A 25,312-nucleotide genomic window follows, 5' to 3' on the forward strand; every position below is an offset into this window, starting at 1 on the left:
TTTCATCTCTCATTCCTTTCACACACTCTCTATTCATCTTGTCTTTTTATTTCTCTTTCTACCGGTCTCCCTCTTCACTCCTTTCTGACCTCCACGTTTCCCTCTGCCTTTCATACAGAGCTGGGTGACAAGTGACAACCATCACCCAGCAGAGCCTTGTTAGCGCTCCTCTGTTGGACGGAGGAAACATCATATCAGATAGTCAAGGCAGCAATCAGCAGATTAATCAGTGACCATTGCTGTTGGCATTTCCTCAGTTATCCAGCCATAAACACGCCCTTCAGATTAAGGACTCCTCTCAGTTTCATCATGTTTTGACCCAAAATTCTCCGGTTAGGTTTAGGAACAAAACCTTCTCGATTAGGTGAGAGGCACTTGTTACTTCACTTGCCGCACAAACAATTCACAGAAATGATGTGGATGGTGAAATATAATGAAATAAAACATGAGGCGATCAGGGCAAAGATGGAGGAGAGGCTGCTGTCCGAGGAGAGAGAAGAGGAGGATGACAGAGACGTGAAAGTCGAGACCAGTTCTCTTTAAATGTCAATAAACATGAGTCGTACTGATCGGAGCAAAGCAGGAGCAAGCTGTTATCTGTTGCTGGAGGCCGGTTTCACCGCTGCCTATTACACCTTCCAACAGAGGAGGCACACACACTCACAGACAAGGAGGCACTCAGCAGCACACAGCTCCACCACGACTCAACAAGATGCTGTTTGGGGAAATAAAAAATAGAAATTTGTCTTACATGTACCAACTCCAATCAGCTTAGCAGGACACGTGGAGCTGCATTTGAGCCTCAAACAAACTTTGGAGTTTTTACACAGAATAAAAGTTGTGAAGCTTGTCCTTCATTTATTGCAGCATCATGTTCCACGTGGAAACATTCAGGGTCAGTGTGGAGGGTCAGAGAAGTGACAATGAGCGAGATCTATTCTCACGTGCAAAGGGATACGCCAATATTGTTTTAACACCAACTTGAAAAACCCCGAACTATTCCTTTAAAATTAAATCAACTACACAGCAAAGGTTTTCTGAAGCTAGAGTGTGTACAAATGTCGTACACAGACAGACATTCTGCTAACAAACACACATTAAAATACAAAGTTTGATAGAAACAACCTGAACAAACGGGACAGGACCCCACGTCACAGCACAAAGGGCCCCACACCTTCATAGGAGACTGGGACATAGTCATATGCATGATAGGCACACACAGCAGACACACATATGTTCATGGACGCTCGTACAATAGAGGACAAATGGTGTCAAACAAAACAAACACACTGACAGAGGTGTGTGTGTGTGTGTGTGTGTGTGTACTGCCAGAGGCCACGGCTGCTATCACAGCTAAGACGATTACCACTTGTCATTTGTCATCTGGATGGTGGCAACATATAGCTCTACATTTAATTTAGCACACCGCCATCACACGCTGGGGGGCGGAGTGTGTGTGTGTGTGTGTTTGTGGGTTCCACTGACCCACATATACAACGCCCTGCAGCAAGGGGAGAGAGAGGGAGGGAGGGAGAGTAAATGAAAGAGATGAGAAGAAGGGAAGCAGGAGTGTGTGTGTGTGATGGCATCTGTCACACGGTGAACTGAGGCGATGAATGTTCATTCTCTGTGCACGTGCACACACACACGCCCACACACAGGCAGACCGACTCATAAACTGACAGAGACAATAACGTCGTCAGTTTTGCCACATTTTCCTTTGATTTCCTTTCCTTTCCTTACTCCGACTCCAAAAACATCCACCGATTACTGATTATAAAGCGCTCTGAGACAAGTTTGTGATATTGAGATATAAAAATAAAACTGACTTGTCTTATATATGTATTTTAATTTTCTGTAGTTGGTTCCTCGTTTTTCCCAGAAACTGGGAATACGGTCCACACGCTCCACCGTCAGACGGAATGTGTCAGATCGGTTCATTGAGGCGAGCTGATGCCACACTTTGATTCATGTATATTCTCAACACACAACAATCATGTGACGACGTATCTGCAAACGCAGGCCAGGCAGGGCGGCAAAGGCTTCAGTCTGAACCTCTCACACACACACACACACACTCCTGTTCTTCAGTGTGCACAGTGAGCTGCAGTATTGATCTCAGACACCAGAAGCTGTTTTAATAAGTTATTAAGAATTAAAAATTGACAAGAGAAGCTGAACAAACATCTCAGACTCTGTCTGATTTATTCTATATCTCAGTTACTCGCTCCCATTGTCTTTCTCTCTCTCTGCACATCCTACATTCCCTCTTTCTTTCGTGTTTGCTTCTCCTCCCTCCGTGGTGTGCACTGAATGAGGCCCAGTAGATCAGTGAGGCGTGTGTGTGTGTGTGTGTGTGTGTGTGTGTGTCTTGCAGGTGTTGAGAGGATAACAACTGCAGAGATGTTAACACACGAGTGCAGACGAAGACTAGAGAAGCAACACACCTTCATACCCACCGACTCCTCACATCTTGGCTAATGCACAGCACCGTCTAAAATTTAAACAGCAGAATAAGCAACATGTACGAATAAAACAGAGAGAGACATGAAAGGATGGCAGAGACGAAGAAAATGGAGTAAAACACTTTGTTCAAAGTTCCTGCAAGTACATCCAGGTTGTAAATATACAAATCTACAGATGTTTCCCCCGGTGCCCAGGTGGAAAGCTGCTTTTATCCTACCCAACCTCAGCTCATCTTACTCCTGTCAGACTTCCATCAAGTCTGGGGACTAACAAGAAAATGAGTGAAAACAGAAAGGATCCTACACTTCCCATCATGCAACTCGGTGGCACTATGTCCCGCAGAGGAATGTGTCACATCTTCACTGGTGAGCAGAGCAAACTGCTCAGTGAAAACCTGATGAAGCTCAATTGGAACCTTGGGTCCTTGTTTGAGGGAAACAGGAAACGTCCGCTGATCCCTGCAAAACATGTGACTCGGATACTCTATGGCAGGGGTTCTCAACATTTTGTAACTTAAGGCCCACTTCTGATGGTAAAAAGGTGACCAAGGACCAACTTCCCAAATAAATGTAAAGAACAAAATGCCCAGAGAGTCTATGGACACTTCATTAGGAACACTTAGCAAAAGAAGTGATGTTCAGTTAGTGTTCAAACTGTTTGAGAGAGGTGTTGATTCAACTGTGTGATCACTGTGGAGGCTGCAGTTATTTTGAATTATGCTCACTGCTAGTGTCCACCGCTAAACCCCGTATGCAGTACAGTTCAATGGCAGAAACCACCTCCTGAATCCTCCAAGTCTTCTCTCCTTCACCAGTTCAAACCACTCAGCTAAAGTAAAATAAGCAAAGAAAGGATGAATATAGGGTGAATAGAGGGAGGGGGAGAAGACAGAAGGAGGACATCCTGTCTCCTGTGTCAGTATCTCTGCCACAATCTCAATGATCCATCACACCGAGACAAGCACCATTCCAGTGTGTTTGTCCAGATTATGACTGTGTGTGTGTGTGTGGAGTGATTCCATCCACAGTGGCACTAAACACCATTCATCATTACAGCAAAGACACCGATGAGACAGAGGGGGGTGTGGGTAAGAGAAGGATGGAGGAGGAGGAGCACAGCAGTGAGAAACAGAAGAGGCAGAAAGAGAAATCGAGGGCACATCCCAAGTCTCTTTTATGCACCAACGTTCCCTCACTTGTCTTTTTCTTGCATCTTTGTCCCACCCACGTAAGATGTGAAGAGAAACACTCAAGGAAACATTTTAAGAGACGACACATCCTTTCCTCTGATCCTCGTCTGAAGCCTCCAATCAACAACTGGTGTCTGATAAAGGGGCGTGTCCTTCCATAAAAGACGAACACGCGATGAGATGGTCTCATGTATCTTCACTCATCACTTCTCCAGCCGCCTCCTCAAAGCTGATGCAAAAGTCTGGGGACGTCCCCAATCCTTACTCAACCAGGCCAATCCTGGATGGAGCGACGGTCAATGAGCAAGGAATGAACATAGAAAAGACTTGAGATGCAGCCCAAGTTGAGGAAGCTGATGCCTCCGCAGAATCAGAGAATGAAACAACTCTTGAGAGAAGAACCAAGATGAGATGAGGAGGAGAAACGAAGAGAAGAGGAAAACAAGTGTAACACCCCAGTTCCCCTCCTCCTCCTATTGAGCACTACATCTCAAACTCATTGCTGCGTTTCTGCCTCCTCAGCTCTGCGGGCTCGTCCTCCTCCTCCTCAGCAGCAGCAGCACGGCCTTGATGTGGCGAACAGGAGGAGGCCCCGCGCTCCTCGCAGCCTCCTTTGAAGTCATGTGAGGAGCAGATTATGTAGCAGAGCGCACGAGTCAAGATCCGCCTTAACCCGCTTACATCTTATTATATGATTTTATATTAGTTGATAGTTTTATTTTATTTTAAAGGAGGATTTTCTCTTGTTGAGGCAAATAATGCCGAGCAGACACTGATGAGGAGGAGGAAGGAAAAGAGAAGAATGTGTATGAAAGAGTACAAGTGCTGGTCATATAATTAGAATATCATCAAAAAGTTGATTTCTTTCACTAATTCCATTCACAAAGTGAAACGTGTATATTATATTCATTCATTACACACAGACTGATATATTTCAAATGTTTATTTCTTTTAATTGTGATGATTATAACTGACAACCAATGAAAACCCCAAATTCGGTATCTCAGAAAATTAGAATATTACTGAATACCAATACAAAGACAGGATTTTTAGAAATCTTGGCCAACTGAAAAGTATGAACATGAAAAGTATGAGCATGTACAGCACTCAATACTTAGTTGGGGCTCCTTTTGCCTGAATTACTGCAGCAATGCGGCGTGGCATGGAGTCGATCAGTCTGTGGCACTGCTCAGGTGTTACGAGAGCCCAGGTTGCTCTGATAGTGGCCTTCAGCTCTTCTGCATTGTTGGGTCTGGCATATCGCATCTTCCTCTTCACAATACCCCATAGATTTTCTATGGGGTTAAGGTCAGGCGAGTTTGCTGGCCAATTAAGAACAGGGATACCATGGTCCTTAAACCAGGTACTGGTAGCTTTGGCACTGTGTGCAGGTGCCAAGTCCTGTTGGAAAATGAAATCTGCATCTCCATAAAGTTGGTCAGCAGCAGGAAGCATGAAGTGCTCTAAAACTTCCTGGTATACAGCTGCATTGACCTTGGACCTCAGAAAACACAGTGGCCCAACACCAGCAGATGACATGGCACCCCAAACCATCACTGACTGTGGAAACTTTACACTGGACCTCAAGCAACGTGGATTCTGTGCCTCTCCTCTCTTCCTCCAGACTCTGGGACCCTGATTTCCAAAGGTAATGCAAAATTTACTTTCATCAGAGAACATGACTTTGGACCACTCAGCAGCAGTCCAGTCCTTTTTGTCTTTAGCCCAGGTGAGACGCTTCTGACGCTGTCTGTTGTTCAAGAGTGGCTTGACACAAGGAATGCGACAGCTGAAACCCATGTCTTTCACATGTCTGTGCGTAGTGGTTCTTGAAGCACTGACTCCAGCTGCAGTCCACTCTTTGTGAATCTCCCCCACATTTTTGAATCAGTTTTGTTTCACAATCCTCTCCAGGGTGCGGTTATCCCTTTTGCTTGTACACTTTTTTCTACCACATCTTTTCCTTCCCTTCGCCTCTCTATTAATGTGCTTGGACACAGACCTCTGTGACAGGTGTCTTCAATATTGAACCTTTTCACAATATTCTAATTTTCTGAGATACCGAATTTGGGGTTTTCATTGGTTGTCAGTTATAATCATCAAAATTAAAAGAAATAAACATTTGAAATATATCAGTCTGTGTGTAATGAATGGATATAATATACAAGTTTCACTTTTTGAATGGAATTAATGAAATAAATCAACTTTTTGATGATATTCTAATTTTATGACCAGCACCTGTAATGTTGGGCCAGGGAAAGAAAGTTAGGATGAATATAAAAAAAATGAAAATACAACAATAAAGGAGGAAGCATAACGCAGAAACTTAACCAATTAACAAAAAGCTAAGAACAATTCATGTACAACTGAAGTTAAAATTCATACAGCTAAGAATCATTAATCATATCTGATTCAGTGTTTACCACAGCGTCCCCTCCATCACTGTTCCCTGGGTACATGTTTGATTCACACTGACGATGTTGTACCTGTGATTTAACAAGTGAACCCTCTGTGGGCCGGACACTAAAAGCAGTTTGTAACATCTCTAACCTTATAATAAAACACTTCTTAGATTCTGAACGTGAAGCGCTAAAGCACCTGAACTTGAGGCACCAAATAATCACTAGACATCAGGGTCTTACGACTGTCATTTCACCACAGAGGCCTCCGCCAGTCCATCCCAGAATGCACTGGGCTGTTTACTACCTGATAACGTCATCATTGTGAAATAGGACAATTAACCATTAGTGATTAAACTAGTTCCTTTTTTTTTTTTTTTTAAACAACATTAAACCCTGGGAGGGGGTTCAACAATATGGACCACCATAGAAGTTGACAGTGCGTCTCCTAGCAACACCATCCCTCAGCTGTCAGTCAGCTGTTGCCATGGAAATGCCCACTGAGCAGCTCAAGGCTTAGGCACCATTTAAACATATTAAATGTTTAAAAAACTATTTTAGTTTGTCTTTATCATATTATTATTATTATTATTAAAGTAATATTATTATGTCTTCACAGAAAAAGAATTCAAACTCCAGTTCAACTTCAGTAAATATAGCAACAGTAAATGAGACGTTTGGTTCAACAACAAAAAACGTAAATAAGAGAAAAAGGAAGAAGGAAATGGGATGAATGTGAAAGAAAAAGAAATCAAGTGTGAATCAGTAAAAGGAAGAAGTGTAGAGAGGAGGAGGGGCGAGAGACCTTAACGCAGAACAAGGAAGAAAGAGAGAGAGTCTGAGAAAGGTGCAATAAAATGCACCTTAATGTGTGGGGCTTTTGTTTCCAAATGAAACTGGACAATGGGCACGTAGGAAAAACAAGTCCGCTACAGCGCAAACACACACATGCATGTGTGTATGCACAGACACACATGAACACACAGTCACTCTCTCCAAGTCTTGCCAAGAAGCAGATGCTGGGATCATCTGGTGAGCTGCCTGGTAACTGTCCAAATATTGACACACGCACAGGGGTATGCAGTGTGCACGTCGTGTGGTATACAGCTATCTCTATGAGGACCCTCGTTAATGCATCCCCTATAGACCCGTAACCATCACAACAAACATCTGGTCTAAAGCTGCTCCTAACCTGAGCCCTTCAACAACGCTTTGAAAAGGTGAGGACTGGACGACATGTCCTCACTCCCCTGGTAAAAAGAACACAAACTGGGCCTCCCAGTGTGTAGCCACACACACACAGTCTTTACCTCTGTCAAAAAAACATTTCGCTTCAATGTTTTACTTCATTGAAAATTGTTTTTGAAAATTGGTTAAATGCATAAAACTAAAACTAGATTTTAATTCTATGTTTCTTTCTACATTTTGAGTTTGAAACATTAAATTAGCATCACATGACTTATTTTCACCTCCTTCGCTGACTGTTCTAAATAGGTGTCACCTCATTTATTTATTAAACCATCTTTCATAAACAGCGAGAAGATAGTCGTTCATTTATACCCACCTCTCCTTCTACAGCAAAACGCTGTGCGAGTGTGTGTTGTGGTGCTGCAGGAGGAGGATCAGTCCATCACCGCCTTCACACTCCACAGCTCAGGCAGCCTGTGGCCTCAGTGACACACACACACACACACACACACACACCGCTGCCACAGACTGCTGCAGTGTTTCCAACAGGAGGTTTAAACTGCAGAGCACTGATTGGTTTGTTTTCAGCACAGACTTAAACACATTGCTGTGTTTGAAAGTTTTGTTCAAGATGTTTAACACTGTGTATCTGAACAGTGAAAGTCTGTGCCCACAATGAAATGTTCTCTTCTGGTGAAAAACTGACATAAAAGCTGGATCAAAACTACAGACAACGGCGACACACAATGAGCAGATCGGTCTCTGTGAGGTGTTCAAGTATTAAACCATTTTACTGAGCACTGGTACAACATCAACACTCAGTACTGGCCACAGATAAACTGATCTGAGGCACCAGATTCAAAGTAAAGGGGAAAATGTGAGAAAAACTAAAAGGAGTGAAGCAGGAAGGGAAGCAAAGAAAGAAGAGAACAAGAGGGAATGAATGAAAGAGGGAAGAGGAACTTTGTCAAGGAACAAATAGGAAGAGACAGGAAAGACAGGGAGGCAGAGAAAGAGATGGAGACACTGAAAAGGACAGAAGGTGGACACACCAAGGAAAAACCAGCAGAAAGAAAACCAAAGAACAAGGAGAGGACGCAAAGAGAGCAAGAGACAGATGGACAGAGTAAAGGGGGAGAGGAGGAGAAGATGAAGAGCAGAGTGTATTTAAATGCGAGCCGGTGTTAATGAGTTTGGTCAGAGTGTGGAACAGTCTTTTTAAAGCTGCTATCATTCTCATTAATGTAGTGAATGAGCCGCTGATAGCTGTCATGGACCTCACACTCCAATTAACAACAATATACACCAATAGGGACGCGCATGCACACACACACACACACACACACACACAGAAAGTCAGGGAGTGTGGGAGGCTTGTATATAGATGCATATGTGTTGCACAAGTTTCAGGATGCATGCATGTGTGTGGACTGAGAAAATGTGCATCAGCGCTGTTTTTGAGTTTCTGGGGAAAAAAAAAAAAAACTCTGCAATTTCAGCGTTTCTGCTTTTTAACAAGCGTCCGCTAAGCTGCGAGACAGAAACGCAAACCGACCTCGACAGGCTGAAGAGCTGTGCTGAAAAATTAATGGAATCTCCCTTTAATTTGGCCAAAGGTAGCAAACAATATGCTGCCAGTAAAATCAGGGAACATGTGGGCAGGGACTGGTGCATAAGAAGACAGAAGAAGTGTGTGATCAGGATTGACAGGCAAAGTTGGTTCATTTTCAGCAGCTCCCAGACAGGTTTTATTTTAATAAAGGACGAAGCTGATCACTGTAGGTTTTATCAAATGTTGCTCAAACAGGATGAAATAATGCTGGGGACTATTTTCAGCAGCGGATTAATCCACATTTGTGGTTGTGGACAACAGTGAAACGAAGTGAGATACAGTATACCAGACTGGTTGGTTTGGTCAGGTAAAGGTAGCGTTGGCGTTCCTGGAAAAACCAGCAAGAAGAATCTCGATTTAGAAAATAGCCAATCAAAGAAGTCCCACTCTTTCATTCCAACGTCTCTCCAAAGCCACTCCTCCAAAACACAATGCAACCGAATGGCAACCTACGAGGCCGAGAAAACAAGCCTGTGTGGAAACACCAGAACCTGCACTTCCTTGAACGACCACTAGAGGCTGGCTCCAAAATGTTCAACTTTACAGCAGAAACAAACAAGTTGACTTCCTGGTACAAAAAACAGCTTTGGTCTCTACAGCTAATTTCTTTTTCTATGACAACTGTATGGGGGGGAATTTTCCCGCGACAGGTGGCTGGCCGTCAGCGGTCTAGAGAGCTCTACTCACACTCCGCCTCTTTGTCCATTTTTGGATTACACCTAGCGGACAGGATGAAGCACAACCAATAGGGTGGCATGTGGGAGATTCTTGGCTTGCTCAGTGAGTGCACGGGCAAAGGGCGCACAAGTAGAAAGTTAGGTTGACAGGCAGGTAGGCTGCCCTGTGGTTTTGGTCGGACCAAATTATTATTATAATTATAATTATTGGTCAGGCTTTTTTCAGCCCTGCTGCTGCCACAGATTCATTCTTATTGTTACCAGTGCACTTCAAGTATTCTTCTGGGTGAAAAAGAAATTCAGAAATGTAACAAAAAATGCTTGTGAAGTGAATGAACACTACATTCAATGTGATTAGCTGCTTTGGGTCTGCCACCAAATGTTTTGCAAAATGGGTCAGTGATTGGGTTTGTCTCTGCCAGAGTCTCAGATCATTTGACTGTTAGACTCAACGTGAGCGTTTCTTCTTGAAATGCTCAATATAAAGTGCTGACTCTCAGCATGAACAGTTGGGTGTGTATGTGCTTACATGCATACACACCGTGACAAGCGCCCATCACTGCTGCTACAGTGGCATCTGAACATATGAAATGTTTCTGGTGTGAATGCAGATTTGGGGCAAAGTTTTAGCCTCCAAACAAACACCACCTCTCACCTGTCTGTCTGTGAACCGACTGTTTCTGATGAACAGTGTTAAGAATTTCATTACCACCAACTCTGTGTGTGTGTGTGTGTGTGTGTGTCTGGAGCACTTAAGTGTGGCTTCACAGTGATTGATAGCAGCTTGGCTTTCAATTTGTTCCACTACAGAGCTCAGAGCGCCACCTCCCCGACCTCCGCGGCCACACTGACCTCTCTCTCTCTCTCTCTCTCTCTCTCTCTCACGCACACACACACACCTTTAATACCACATACAGTGCTACACACCCAGCATCATGTCTCACAGCCACACATAATTGGACAGAGGCCTCGTTGTGGAAGTATCTGTACAAACAATCCTACTTCCTCTAAATCCTGAGACAGTGGCAGATAAAAAGGTTTTGACGCTGACATTGTAAATATAGTAAGATCGACGGCACCAATGCCAAACACAAATTTACACTTTCCTACATTTTCACTGCTGCTGCAGTGCCGGAGCCTAAATCTTCATTATGCAGTTTTTAAAACAGAAAATGGAGACATCAGCTTGAAATTAGGAAGCTTCTGTTCTCCAAACCATAATATTTTATTCATGGCACGAGTTTGGGCCATGGGATGTTTTCTGTAGATATACTGATGCAACATGGAGGAGAAAGTTTATCAGCGTGTCAAAGGACCAGCCTCCAAAATGCACAGTGTAATCTGCATCATGTTTAGAAGCTTCAAGTCTGTGGTGACCAGGTTTAGGCCTGTTTCCAGTGATTCCTGACCGACAGATACAAGTTTCTTTTACTTGCTAGCCTCTTGTCATGGATGTTTCTGATTAAAACCTTTGGGGAAGATGCTGTGCGCTGCTTCTTGATCAGGACATTAGCCAGACTTTGGCACACGACACCTGAAGGACACGCTCAGTGCAGTGTCTGTCAAACATGCGTCCAACAAATCCTCCTTGTTAAACTACAAAATCAAACCGAACAGTGTGATCTATTCTGCCACCTCTGTGTAAAAGGTCGGCCTGCACCAGCTGACCACAATCAGCTCCATGATTTGAAATCGATTCCGGCAGTAGCCGTTTTCTTTCTTATTTAGAAAAATCTGACTTCCCTTGTTAGAGAACTTAGACCAAGTTTTTAAAGGCCTCAGACAACCAAGTTCAAATGTCAATGCTGCCAGGACGAACAAACTAAAGGAGGAAACATTGCAGACTTTATTGGCATGCACAGTGTGACAATGAGGAGGCGTCTGGGTGTCTGAAATAAGGTCATGGAGACACTATAAGGATTCACTGCGCCGTCTCTGGCCTCTGCACACACAACAGCTTTGACCACATCGATATGTGTAGGTATGTGTGTCCTTCCATATGCATGTGAAGGCCTGTAGGACATAATGGCTGAAATCATTTAATGACAAGAGCTGCAGGTGTGTGTGTGCGGCAGGAGGGCAGGAGTCAAGTGGCTGAATAAGTACACACATCAATAACCGGAGGACGTGCATGAAATTAGCCATAGCAGATCCATCATGGAGGAGCAACAACAACAACAGCGATGACAACAACAGTGATGCCGACCGGCCTGAAGGTGACACAGACGCTCGTGTCCGCAAGGTTGCTGGTTCAAACCCCAGCACACACTGAGACCTGAGCAGGTGTCCCACACGATATTCTACAGCGTAAACACATCACTGAAGTATAATATTGTTTTACAGGAAACTGACATTAAGTACATCAGGTGGAAGGAACTGCTCTGGGTAAGTTTAAAAAGCTTAAGATCTACTTACTAGCTTTTCCCACAACTTTCCACCACTTTCATATGAAAATGTAATGAGTAAGAGAAAACCATGACATGCAGCTGAAAGCCCTGCAAAGCTTTGGTTCTGTCTTTTTTCAGCAAGTGAATCAAAGTACTTTATATCAAATTCATGAACTTTTCACCTTAACAAATAAGAAAACATAGAAGCAGACAAGGACTATTTTCAGCGGCGGATTAATACACATTTAGTGCTCTAGTGAGCATCTGGCATGTATCCTTCCATTTATGTATATCAAGTCATTTTCTCTGCTTTCTCAAATGCCTTACTCATTCCTCTGGCTGGCTGAGCTTTCCCTCCCCCTCCCCCGTCTCCCTGCCTACCAGAGAATAATCAATAGTCATTTCTCCTTCCTGCCTACAGGGGCAGAACAGGTGAACGCACCGGGGGCAACGAGGAGATGACAGGAGGTAATGAGAGCAGAGGCGAGGAGATGAGACAGAGGAGGAAGGATGATGGGTGAAAATCTGAACGAAAACACGTCAAACACATCAATAAACATACAGTAGCTGTACGATGGCGAGGTCTGTGAGAGAGAGAGAGAGAGAGCGAGCAGATCATGGCCGAGCTGCAACACCTGTCCTGGCAACTGGACACACACATTAATTTCCAAATAATTCCTCTTGGGGCTGAAGCAACAATGTGAGCAGCTGGCTAATCTACATGATACACACCTGGTTCAGCTGCTGGACACACAGAGCACGCCATGATTGTATGCATGTACATCTCAATTTGTTAAGTCTCTTACAAACAGCAGCTTTAAAATGATTTTATCTTTCTGGGTAAAGAACATTTTGTGACTGCTGTTAGAAGAAGATGAGAAGACTTTGGCATGTGAATGTCCCAAACGGAGGACGATATATTCTGTCTGTCCCCATCAGAACTCCGTCAACAAGGTCTGTGGGTACAATGTTAATTATATCAAGTGTTCTGATGCTAAATCACACAGTGAACCTCCTGAATGGTCCCACTCTGTCCTCACCACCTAAAGAACGAGGGGGCAACAAAGGAACATCCTGAATAAGTGAGTAGGAGTAAAAACGGAGGGGTCGTCACGGAGAACTGTGGGTCTCATTCACACTGAGGAGCAGCCGTCACTGCCTTTTGGATCTGTGTGTGTGAAGCCACTGCTGAAGGCACCAAGAGGCTGAGGTCAGCTTCACATTCAAGTCTCTGGAGAATATAAGTCAATACAAAGTCCCCACGAGGGACGGAAACAAACCCGTGCGTGTTTAACCAATCTAAGGTGTAGTATATTTGAAGTGGACGTTTTCAAGGACAGGTAGACATGGTCATGTGGTGGGAAGCTGCGGAGTCAGCAGGTCTGAGCTGATTGCATCCTCTGTCAACAGGGGGAGAGGAGGAAGATACAGGAGAGGTGAAGATAGGACGGAGGAGGCGAGGAGCTCAGTCTGTGGGATTGCGCCATTAACCACCTCGACAACATAGCACAATAAGAAAGTCTGCATCTGTCCCACAGAACTAACAACCTTTAAAATCAACAGCATGGCTCTGCTCCATTTATCTAAGCAGGGAGGGCAAGTCTTTCACAGACAGTGACGTTTTAGTGGCCTTTAATATTTTTAACCATTTCCCAAAAGTCCCAGAGGTCATTGCAGGTTACACATCATCGCCTTATCAGAATGAGGTGAGTCAAGAAGGTGCGTCAGATAATTTGGTGTGGATTTAGAAACGTGGTCTGTGATACAGAAAACAGAGCAATGAGACTGACTGAACCTCTGTTTCACACAGAAACACAGGACGCTCTGGATCATGGACCATCACATACTGGAAGTTTAGATGAGGACTCCCAGTTTCAGCTTCGTTTCTGTGGAACAAGGTTTTATTTGTCAATTTGTTGGGCAGGTCTAAACACTACAATACCCATGAGCCTCAGCCACCAGCAGCAAATCTGTAAAAACTTGGGTTATACCTGAAATCAAACAAAAAGTCTCACAGTGGCTGCTGAACTCAGCCATAGTTGGCCGATTACACCCGCTGTCCACAGTGACAACTTCACACTGTGTGGTGCACGGCAGCAGAAACACCTTCAGAGAGCTGTAGGAGGAGAGGCCGTGACGGCAGGCGTCTTCTGTACCTTCCACAGGGAGAGAAACACGGTCAGGCTTCAGAACAAAATGTTTAGAGTTTGAAAGAGTCGACGTCGGCCCTGCCAGCCTCCTCTTTTCTGTTTTTAACCAAGCAAACCCTCAGCCACAAAGCCGAGAGGACATCCCAGACAAACAGCCTGTTCACAACACAACAGGCCTCCACAAAGTGCACATGACTGATGTATAACAGGCAAAACCAGCATTTGTTTGTCAAGTGAAGCAAATGCTACTAACAACATGTTTGTGCTGTTTCCCAGCCCCTGAAAAATGCTTCAGTCGTGTGCAACATCATTTACATTTTCATACATTTCTCCATCTGGGACAAACCCAGAGTCCGTGTCAGAGCGGCGTGCTGCAAATTTACACATTGTTATTTGGTAACAACGTACAAACTTGCTGCTGCCGAGGCTCAGTCGCTGGCTGGAGACATTTTCTATGCATTTTCCTCCCAAAGACAAATGTAAATTCAGTTTGAACAGGAAAGCAATTTTCACTCCGACATCAGCTACCGACACGTCGGCACACTGTGGTGCTCTCCTCTCTCTGATAACGGTGTTTACAGGCTCATGTGGACAAAAGAAATCTGGTGAAATCACAGAGGGAAACGTGACCACAGCTCCAAGCTTCAGGTCTCAGGTCTGTTTGTGGCCGAGCTCGGACGCTCACAGCTCCACAGAAACCTCTGAACCACCGAGCGGCTGCCAAAGCCTCAGGCCGGCCCCTCCCTCTGTGTCTCACACTCATCTGAAGGGCTAACGGGACATTTTATTGTGTTACTCTGCCCCCACCCCCCACCCCCCGGGGGCACGGGAGACAAAGCTAACTTTGTGCTTTTTCTGTTGGTTCTGAAAGTTCGCCAACTGCTGCCCCCACAGGCTTCCTCGCTCCCAGTTCTTACTTTCTCCACTTCTCCTCCTCCAGTCAGGTGTCGGCCTGGGAGACAAAGCTGCACAGAACAATGTTGTTTCTGTACAAACTGAAAGAAGTCTGACAAACCTTCTCAGATTTCTTACAAAGGCTTTCAGTCATACTTATTACTCCACTTGACTCCACGTTTATTCCACCAAGAGAAATAAATCAGAAAACAAAAAGATCTTCAAGTGGCATGTCCACAAAAGAGGGCAAAGAACTGGCAACTTTGGCCATTAAATGTTCAAGTAGCTGCTAACAGGATGTGATCGATGCCTCAGAGCCACTAAATCACCAGCTTTGTGCATCTGAGATGTTAAGAAGTGAAAGACTCTGACGTCTGACCACACCTATCCTGAATGTGTGCACAGTGGTGCATTTTGCTCGATAAAGGTCTTTAAAGAATAAATAACTGATGATCACAATAAGCAACACGTCTCAGTGGCCCGTTTGTTTCAGCCCTGACACAACATGCACCAAAGCAGACAGTGCATGGCTCTGGCAGTTACTTGACGAGACAATAACACACTGTACCCCTGTGTACCAACAGGAAGTGATGCGAGGTCTCAACCGACAGACAACGAGCTGCAGCTTCAGTGCAGCAAAACGAGAGAAACCTGGCTCAAAGCCTTCAGTGACTGGTTCTCTGATCCTGGAGCAACTTTAACAGACGGATTTAGTCAATATAAAATTTTAATGTGGCTCATCCTAAGACAATTCTACCAAAAAAAAAAAAAAAGAAAAATGGAACTAGAGAAGCTGCAAATGTTGCTGTTTTCATTTTCAGGTGAGAATTTTTCTATTTGCTTTTACTGCACATGGCGTCTGTAGGAGTCCTGAGGTTCCGGCGTTCCTGCCCGCCACACAAACACACTGCGAGAGTCGATGTCATTGTTGAACATTTAATATACCGCCAATAAAGACTGCTCAGGCTTTTAATAACGTGTCCATTCCCAAACAGCTGATTTTTATATTAAGCCTCTCACCCTATAATGGCCTAAACTGGTTTTTAATGCACTGGTTTATTGGTTTCCTCCCCGCTGCTTTGTCAGAGAGGGTTTGCTGGGTTTCTCTCTGTAACACGGTAACGTCTCGACCTCACTGTGTAAAGAGCCCTGAGATGATGCTCGTCGGAATCTGGCACTATACAAATAAAATGAAAGTGAACACTGCAACCAGCCTTGACCTCTACAAGTGTCTCGCATACCTGCTCACTGCAGACAATCCGACAGGCATCCCACCCGCCTGCCTCCTCAGGGACAGTGAAGCAAGCACTCCTGCAGGCTTCAAGGGGCTCTCATCCAGCCTGCGGGTGAGTTTGATTCATTCAAACAGGCGTCTGCTGGTGAGACAAACAGCTCCAGCAGTGATTCCACTTCTGTTTCTGTCCATCTCACGTTTCCAGACTGTCACTAATCCATTTCCTTCCTCTTACATTCTTGCTTTTTGTTTTGTCCATCACTTCTTAGTTATTTTATGAGAACACGTCATTCATCACAGAGGAATGAAACACCAAGTTAACTACCTGCTCTTTGTAAACAGCTGAGTTCATTTTACCTTTACAATAACACTGATGAATAAACTAGACAGCTCAGAGAGCACAAACCACCAAGGCAGCCCACTGGTCCCATGATGCCATTCTACCTAAAACCAATACTCCCATGACAGTTTGACCCTCATAAAGTGACTCTTTGACCATGAAACCTCCCCCTGGCATTTGGAATCACATCAGTATCATTATTAGTTTGAGAGTTATTCCAGAAAACATTTCAGTAATGGGGGTTTTCTTCAGGATGTAGCTCAGCAACTGTTCAAGATATGTCAAATCTGCTGACACCTGCTGAGTCAGCAGAGTTTCAGGTAGAATCTGATCTTAGCTAAAAGTCTGTAGCGTCATGTGTCGCCTCACAGGAGCCGGTTTTCCCATCAGCCCTTTAGATGTGAACATTCTGGATCAGCAGATCTGGAACGTTACTTAGATCCAGATCAGACTTTGTGTGGTCGATCTTACGAGGACGTTATCGTGCAGTGTGTGTCCAGGTGTTGTGTGTTTGTAGTTAGATGCAAACATAATGAAAGTGGCCCTGTCGTACTGCGGTGAAGGCGTTGAGATTCTGGCTCTTATCACTTTTCCACCACGCGTCAAACCCACGCTGAGGATATATTTTCTTATCTTACATCTAACAACCGTCTTCATTAATGATTAAGGTTCAGAGTTTCTCCATTTATCACTTTGTCAAATATCAACTGCACTTACACCGTCAGTCAAATACTCAGTGAGCTGACTTAATGTTTTCTTTCCACTGGATTTACAGCACTAACCCCGCGATGACCTGGGCGCACAGCGCACCACGCACCAGCCTGCCTCCCCTACACCAACACATCCTGCCTGGTTTCCAGGGTTTTAAACCCAGTTTGTCGTCTGACAAACACTAAAGGATTCAACGTCTCTTCTTTGTCACTGGCACAGATTACTCCTGGTTTTTGATCTTTCATTTCATTCACTATTGGAGTTCTTACACCCTCATAGCAGAGAAAGAAAATGTGATTCCTTCCAAGTGTATCCCAGTTCCCACGGCTCACAAACCCACTGGGACGACACCTGTTCCAAGCTGAGTCGTTTAACCTACGGTTCGGTGCTCAATTTAAATACGTCTGTAGTTTTGGTTTTAACACTGTCATTTAACCATATTCCTTTAAAGGCACCGAGTAGGGTTTGTTTTTAATCCCACTGAGTTCACAAACCTCTCTGGCCGAGACAGAGGCGACTACAGAACAGTATTGTTCCCCCAGTCCATTTATAACAGTTTCCAGCTCTGTCACTGGCACCATGAAGCTCTCTCTCCTGTTTGTGTCTGAACACCGGCGACACGCAGCAGATTGCGACTTGAAGCTTCCAAAGGTATAAAGGCAGCTGATCTAAAATAGCTTCATAAATAAAAATGACTGGGACGGTGCATAAAGAGCGGAGCAGCCGACCGTTGCACCCCAGAGTTGGGTCTGACGACGACCACGTATGAGATTCATACCAAATCAAATGCACTCCCTGTGTTTCTACACTCGTTTATTCAGGTTTCCCACTTGGTGTCACTTTCTAACATTCAGATGGAGAGAGCACGACTACGCTGTGTCTAAATCATCATCTGTGCTACAAAGTACCTGAATCCTTCCTCCCCTTTATTCCTTTTCATCCTTCCTCCCTTCGACTCCGTTTCAACCCACATGCCCCTTTATCGTATCATTTCTCCACCGTCTTCATGCCCCTCTCAGTTCACCCCATTCCTCTCTGGCTCTCTCGTCCAGTCCTCCTCTCCATCATCTTCCTCTCCAGAGCCGCTGTAGTGTACTGATAGTGGAAGCACTTGTGCAGTCAACTATGAAGTCTGCCCTCCTCCTCCTCCTTCTTCTTCTTCCTCTCTCTCTCTACTTGGAAATTAATTTGGTCTCCTCCAGATGCCTATCTAAGCTGAAATGCCCCCAGAAACAGATCCACAAACAGCAGCTGAGCCAAAACCCCACCTTTAGTACAAACACACACACACACACACACACACACACACACACACACACACACACACTAGGCTTCACCCTGTTGTCTTCCCAAAGTCAACATTAGTTTCTTCTAGTCACGACCACCAGCTTCCTCTACCATCAACCTAGTGGTCTGTTACAGAAACATAAAGACAACCATGGATTCTGCAGATGACAAAAGGTCATGGGGGTCATTTGACAATGAAACAAAAGTGCTTGGAAAGTGACCTGGGTATTTTCTTGTTTCCATGCAGAACCTCATCACACGTCATTCACAGTCACGTATAATACATACAATATGGAACCAAGCCAACATGCTAAATGACTGAAAACCATCGTACAATATTTGTCTTATTTTAAGATGAAGTGCATTTGGCCTTGTGTGTAACTACAAACAGGCTGCAGTGGAAGCAGGGGCCAAAGTTCAGCCTCAGTTCAACTCAAGTCAGTTCACCAGTGATCGCTGTAACAAAGATGACATTCAGAACTATGGATGCATGTTTGCAAACCCAGACACTGAATAAAAATATGACTCCTGGTGTCACGGAGCTCAGCAGGAGGGGAACTGTACAAGGTGACGACGACCCCCAGCACACGGCAACAATCACACAGGACTAACAAACAAAACACGTCCCCTGACCCGGACCCACACAACACCTGTGGAGTGTTTCACTGTGACAATAGAGCGACAAAACCCGTGAAGAACAGCAGGACATCTTGTAGAGAAGCTTTGAATTTAGCTGTTGAACTCTGAACCAGGACAAAGGCCGTCAGCTTCAGCTCGCCACCCCATGTGCGTCACATTGCTTTTTGTTTCCTATGTAACAGCGTTTACCTGTGTTGTCAAAGCACCAACAAAGAGACACTTGAAAATCCTTCCAGGTCAGACCCACAGAAGCCATTTCAACTGGGGGGGATTGTAGGAGAATAAACGCCAGCGACTTTCCAGAGGGTGGACCTGATGCACACTGGTTTGGACTGTGTTTGTCCAATCCACAACACTTTCACTTTGGCTCTCATTCACACACACAGACCAACAGTGGGGGCACCAGAGCAGTTCAGGGTCCAGCATCTCGCTGGAAGGTTCAAGGACACATTGGCAGGAGTCGTGGAGGACAGAGGCACCAAGCCTGAGTGACCAGCCTCCGGGAAGCAGCTGGCATTTAATTTAATGGACTAAAACATTCACAACAAGACAGGTTCTGTTCTCTGCTCCAGAACAGACACCGGCAGGTCGTTTGATGATAAGCTGATAAAATCCACCAGTCCTGGTCTGAAGCAGGATGTGAACCATGAACTCTGTGAGCAGAAACCCCGTTCCAAGCAGAGACCCTGTCTGACCTGTGATTTACCTCAATGTGTGATGTCAAAGACCAAGCACAGCTTTGCTTCCATCATCAAGGTCTGATGGGGACAGACAGCGATTGGAGACAACAGGTGACTGACATCACTTCTCACCCCTGACTGGCCAAACGCTGCTGTCATCACCTTCTTCTTTTGGGGGTTCACATTGGAAACACATGCCAAGAAGGTTCCCCCAAACTATCCACCAGAAGCGGTTTATTCAGGAACCAGTCAGAGAGACAGAACATGGCTTCCAGCATCAGAGAAGTGTCAGCTTCACCCTGAGCGGGTGAGCAGAAAGGACCAGGCCGCCACTTCCTGCCTGCTCGGTTCAGGACAAGTCAGAGGAATAAAACCTCCTCGCAGCAGCAAAGGTGAAGTCAGAGAGCAGTGGAGTCTAATTTCAGCTCCATACATGTGACCGCTGACCCTCTGCCTGCTCTCTCTCCTCAGCAGCACACGTATGCAAACAGCCAGCTGCTAATCCGCTGCTCAGCTCTGACCCGACTCCTCTGCTGTGTACTCCTCTCATCAACCTGCAGCCGTAAACTGTGGCTCCGTAATAAACATCGTTCATGTGTCGTTCACTCTGCACACAAGGAAAAACATTCAGGTTTGATTCTAGGATGTCGCTCGTTTCTCATTTAACTACATGACAAAGCATGACTATTCAAACCGTTTTGAGATCAAGTCAAGAACCAAAGTAAACAGTGGATATTTAATCTGTCAGTGTTGACTGATGCAGCCTCACTCACTCAGCAGTGAGAAGCAGTGGGAACCAGAAACAGTGGAAATATTCTAAAACTGTCACAAAGGGCTTTGACAAACTAAATGTTCATGTACAACACAGACGAGACAAGGCTGAGAAAATAAAACAGCTAAACATAACAAATGTTGTGGAGTCAACTCATCTTTTTATAGCTTTGTCTCACATCGATTCAACTCGGAGTGTCTAGTTCTTATTTTCAGACCAGTTCAGAACTGACAAACTTGACTTCAGTCATTTGTTTGGCACTTTTTTCAAAAGATGGCATCAGAATATGGTTTACGTGAGGAGTGGCACACTGGCATTGGGTTTACCAGGGCACATCCTTGAACAGTTCCATACAACGGCGTCAGTTTGTTGTTTCGTGGCAGCAATGGAACATTCTGAGTGTCCAGACACAGGCTGCATTTCATTTGACATCTTGTGCTGTAGTGTTGTTCACACTTGGAGGTAATGATCCGAGTCACATGATCAGCCCTAGAGAAGGAGCCCCGGCATCAGCAGAGTCTCTGAGTCACTGCAGCAGCATCACAGCAGCCGTCTGAGAGCTTATTTTCTTCCTGCTGTGCTCGGGTTCCACTATTTACTGACACCTGAGTCCTTCCAAATAATCACAGGACTGCAGTAACACTGGGAGGAAGACGCAGCATAACAAACTAAACAATTCAAAGATGCTTTGTCTAAATGTCTGAGTGAACATTTACATTCCTGTCACGTCCAGTTTGTTAGAGCAGGTGTTGAGATGCTAAAGTGGACAACGGCAGACTGAAATAAGAGCAGGACCTCAGTGAGCTGGAACTAAAGGATCCGTCTGTCATCACCCTCCATCCACATGAACAACATCACCTGTTTGTGCCAAACGGGTCAAAGAGGGAAGGCGACTCACAACAAACACGCCTCACTGTCCTGACACATGCACATCGTCCTGCTTCTCACTGGGGTTACGGTGTGTTACTGCACTGAAGGATCCAGCGCAGCAGGCACCACACTCCACTCCTTTTCCATGTCTGCACCACTGTGACACTCCAGCACTGCCACCAGAACACAGTGGGACAGAACAGATTCCTGGAGCATCAAACTGTAGTCATCCCTAAAATAGCAGGTTTCCCAAAGAGGAAGTGATTCCACCTGATGTCACAAACACAGAAAACAGAACGGAAAGGACAGTAACGGGACACACGGACTGAATAGGACAGATGTGTTTCCACCAAATCTCCTTGATGTCAAGTGCTGAGTAACATTTATCTCCAGGACCAACTGATGAAACATGGGAAAGCTCTGCACAGCATCAGGATGGACCAACACTGGACCAAACACAACACACACAACACAACAGAGTCATAGCTGTGAGTGGTCGTCATCTGCTAAACCAGCAAATGAAGAGGTGTGAAGCTTTTCCAAGAACATCTTGTTTACTTTGTCAGTGAAGTTTTATTTTGAAATGTGCTTCAACTCATTACTGTACAGGCCAAACTCTCACCAAACATAAAATACAATCACTGTTGCATTTGAGTGGCTGCCAGTGATTTGTCGTCCCTTAATCAACAAGTGTCAAGAATTAATATTCCCACCGAGGAAATCATTCCACCATATACCAAACGGTCTGAAGAGAAACAGCAGGCGGAAAATAAAGCTGCAGTTTCAACCGTGATTCTACATATACACAAGTCCAAATGCTGAGCAAACAGAAGAGGATACCAGAGGGTCCTGGTTGGAATCAGCAAGGCTTCGTTGATCAGTTTGACCAGACCTTTGAAGCAGCAGGTGTAAAACACAGCTGCCGTTTCTAAATGAGATTCCACCCAAAATGAGCTGGCAAAACTCTGACTCTGTTTTACTCTGTAAAACAACAAGAATGAAACTGAAGTTTCCACCTGTTTCCACAGAAACACGCCGGCAGCAGCTGAACAGAGACACTGCTGCATGTGACTGATTGTAATCAGTAAATCAACAGGTGTACAGAAAATGACATGTTTCATATGGTTAACAAAGAATGGATGGAGAAAATGTATTGAAACAACAGGTACACATCACACTGTGAAACCTGTTTCTACCAAATGGATTCAGATAAATGTTGAACACAATTAATCACCAAGTTTCTAAACCTGCAGGTGGAAACTACTCAGCAGGAGGGATGTGTGTGTTCTCTTCACACAATACCAGAGGTCGACGTCCACTAGTTGATCACTTGTAAACAGAAAGAGAAACACAACTGTTCAGGTTTCCACCTTAATCCCACCACAGTAACCAGCTGCAGGGCCACGTCCGGGGCCGCTCAGCCGAATCCATGCACATCCCTCAGCATTAAAACTTCCTGTTAATTCCTCTGAGACACACACACTGTTTGCCAGCGATGGATCCACGTTTTCCTCGTTGCTCACACACCTTACGTGCGTGGAACATACACACACACACACACACACACACACACACACACAGCATGGCTTCCCACCCTGCACGTAAATGTGTACACTCACACACACATACATACATACATGCAACATACACACGTATGGACCAGAAAAAACCAGCAACGGCAGCGCCGTTCCCACGAGCAGCCAGCCAGCCGACCTGTTACCCAGCCACATGCCTCTCTGTCTGATACACAAACACACAGGCACGCACGCGGGCACGCACACCCCGACTCTCCTCTGGAAAGGGTAACAGCGTTCCTCCTGGCACCTCCAGGCTCAGGATAAAAGGCAAAGCGACGCGGAACAGCCGGTAGCCCGCCGGGCTGCCGGTCCGTTCAGACGCTTGTGTGCAGCTGTAAACATGCAGTGGAGGAGGAGGAGTGTGTGCAGGAACAAAATCCAAGCCCCGTTACCGTTCTTTCCGCGTCGGGTCCTGCTGGATGCTCGGCTTGGTGGGCGCCATCTTCCTGCAACAATTATTTGATTTCTTACTTTCTCTTCTTTTCTCTTCTTCTGTCCTCGGATTTATCTGGACGCGGAGTCGCGGCGGTGCGCTGCGCCCTGACAGCAATGCGTCATGGTCGGTGTGTTAAGACAAAGCCATGTCCGTGTGTGTGAACGTGTAAGTGTGTATGTGTTTTTGAGCGTGCGTGCGTGCTGAGCTATGCGTGCGTCTCGTGCTCGTCTCTCTCCTCCTCCGCCACCGCCGCTCATGAGCGTGGAAACAACGGGCGGTGGAGGCGACGGCAGGGACCGGGCTGCAGCAGCTGAGGCATGCCGAGCGGAGTGAGGGCGGACTCGGGGCGGATGCCTCTTAGACCCCGCTGTCTCTCCCCTCTCTTCTTCTCTGTCTCTTTCCACACACGCACAGCCTCGGCTTTGGCACTACAGAGGAATTTCCTGCATGCGCTCCGGCGGAAAAAAACAGCCAAACAAGCGCGTCAAATCTTTAGGCTGTCGCCGCCGCTGCAGCGCCTGTATTCACATTAAAATCCTGGCGGCGAAGCGTCGCTCAGCGGTCAAAGTCTCGGTGGTTCTCGGAGCGTTTTCCCTCCTCTGGCTGCTGACAGGAAAAAACACCACACATCTCCCCTATTTTCTTCAGCCCCGACGCAACAACGCCACTCAGTTGCAGCTGGAGTCATTTTGTGTGTGTGTGTGTTGTTTTTTTCCCCTCTCTTCCTGTTTTACAGGTTTCACCTCGGGGTCATTATCCAGTTTTTAACCATCACATTAAAACACACACAAAATGGGTGCTTTATCTGAATGCACCTCCACACACCCCCTCCTCTCATCTCCACCCTTCAGTGTCATAATAAACACATCACAGCAAATGTCTCACTTCCACGTCCCACCACAGTAACTACCTGTTTGTGCTGCAGCTTCAGTTTTTTGCATATTTGAAGCGTCTCTGTCATATTCTGGCGTTTGCATCTGCTCGAGTTTGTTATGAGCGTCTGAATTTGAACCCAACTCTTCCAAAAAGGACCGACGCTGCTCATGTATTATATTTTAGGCCACTAGAAGATATTTTCTTCCAAGCTTTGATGTTTGTGCGTCAGCACCGGCTCATTATCCTCCAACACAAACTACCAGCTACTTCTGTCTTTTTCTCCCGACGTTCATTTAAATTCCCCTTTTTTAAAAATGTAGAATTCATTGTAAGCTAATCTGTGTTTCTGTGTGATTAACCCCCAGGCTGCAGCCCTGGAAGCTGAAAAGCCTCCCTCTCCACACCAATGACCTGTCAAGGTCAAAGGCATGCTGGGTATTCTCCACACAAACACAGGGTTACAGCCGGTGTTGTGGCGTAAGGTAAAGACTGAAGAGGTGAACCGTGACCTCCAGCTGGCGATGGTCATCAGCTGAGCCTCTGCAGTTATTCAGGGAAGGTGTCCACGTGTTTTTGCCTCATCATGTTCTATCAGGTGACAGCTGCACGAATTTAGATTAATTTCACTGTAAGAAGAGCTAAACACAAATGTTCAAAAAGTTTCAGTAAACTGGGGTTTTGTTTTTGCTGCCACTTTATCTGCACCATATCTTTGGTCATATGACTGACTGTGAACTGAAAGGTCACAGGTCTGACCCCCATCGACAGCCTGAGAGGCCTGATCGCCAAACTGGATTTTCTCCACTGTGGAATAAAAACACATTAGAGCAAATTAAGTTTGGGCTCTTGGCGATGCACCAGAACCGTTTTTGCTCCAAATGCAACACCAACGTCATTCTCACCTCGTCCAGTGGCGGTGAGACAAGCG

General features: G+C 45.4%; 1 protein-coding gene across 6 annotated transcripts in view; it reads right to left on the minus strand.

The window, feature by feature from the left end:
* npas3 (neuronal PAS domain protein 3) overlaps nt 1-25,312 on the minus strand; it is a 276,234-nt gene that overhangs the window by 240,523 nt on the left and 10,399 nt on the right. Inside the window, exon 1 of one of the 6 annotated variants that reach the window (XM_020611536.1) lies at nt 23,465-24,237. The exons of 4 other annotated variants lie outside the window; for them this stretch is intronic. In XM_020611536.1, the coding sequence (XP_020467192.1) occupies nt 23,465-23,514 (50 nt within the window). In that variant the 5' untranslated portion in view covers nt 23,515-24,237. Of the gene's footprint in view, nt 1-23,464; nt 24,238-25,312 lie in introns of those variants that run through there. One more of the 6 variants, XM_020611537.1, reaches the window with a different exon arrangement.

Source organism: Monopterus albus, unplaced genomic scaffold (genome assembly GCF_001952655.1).
Source record: "Monopterus albus unplaced genomic scaffold, M_albus_1.0 scaffold115.1, whole genome shotgun sequence".
NCBI classification, from domain to species: Eukaryota; Metazoa; Chordata; class Actinopteri; order Synbranchiformes; family Synbranchidae; genus Monopterus; species Monopterus albus.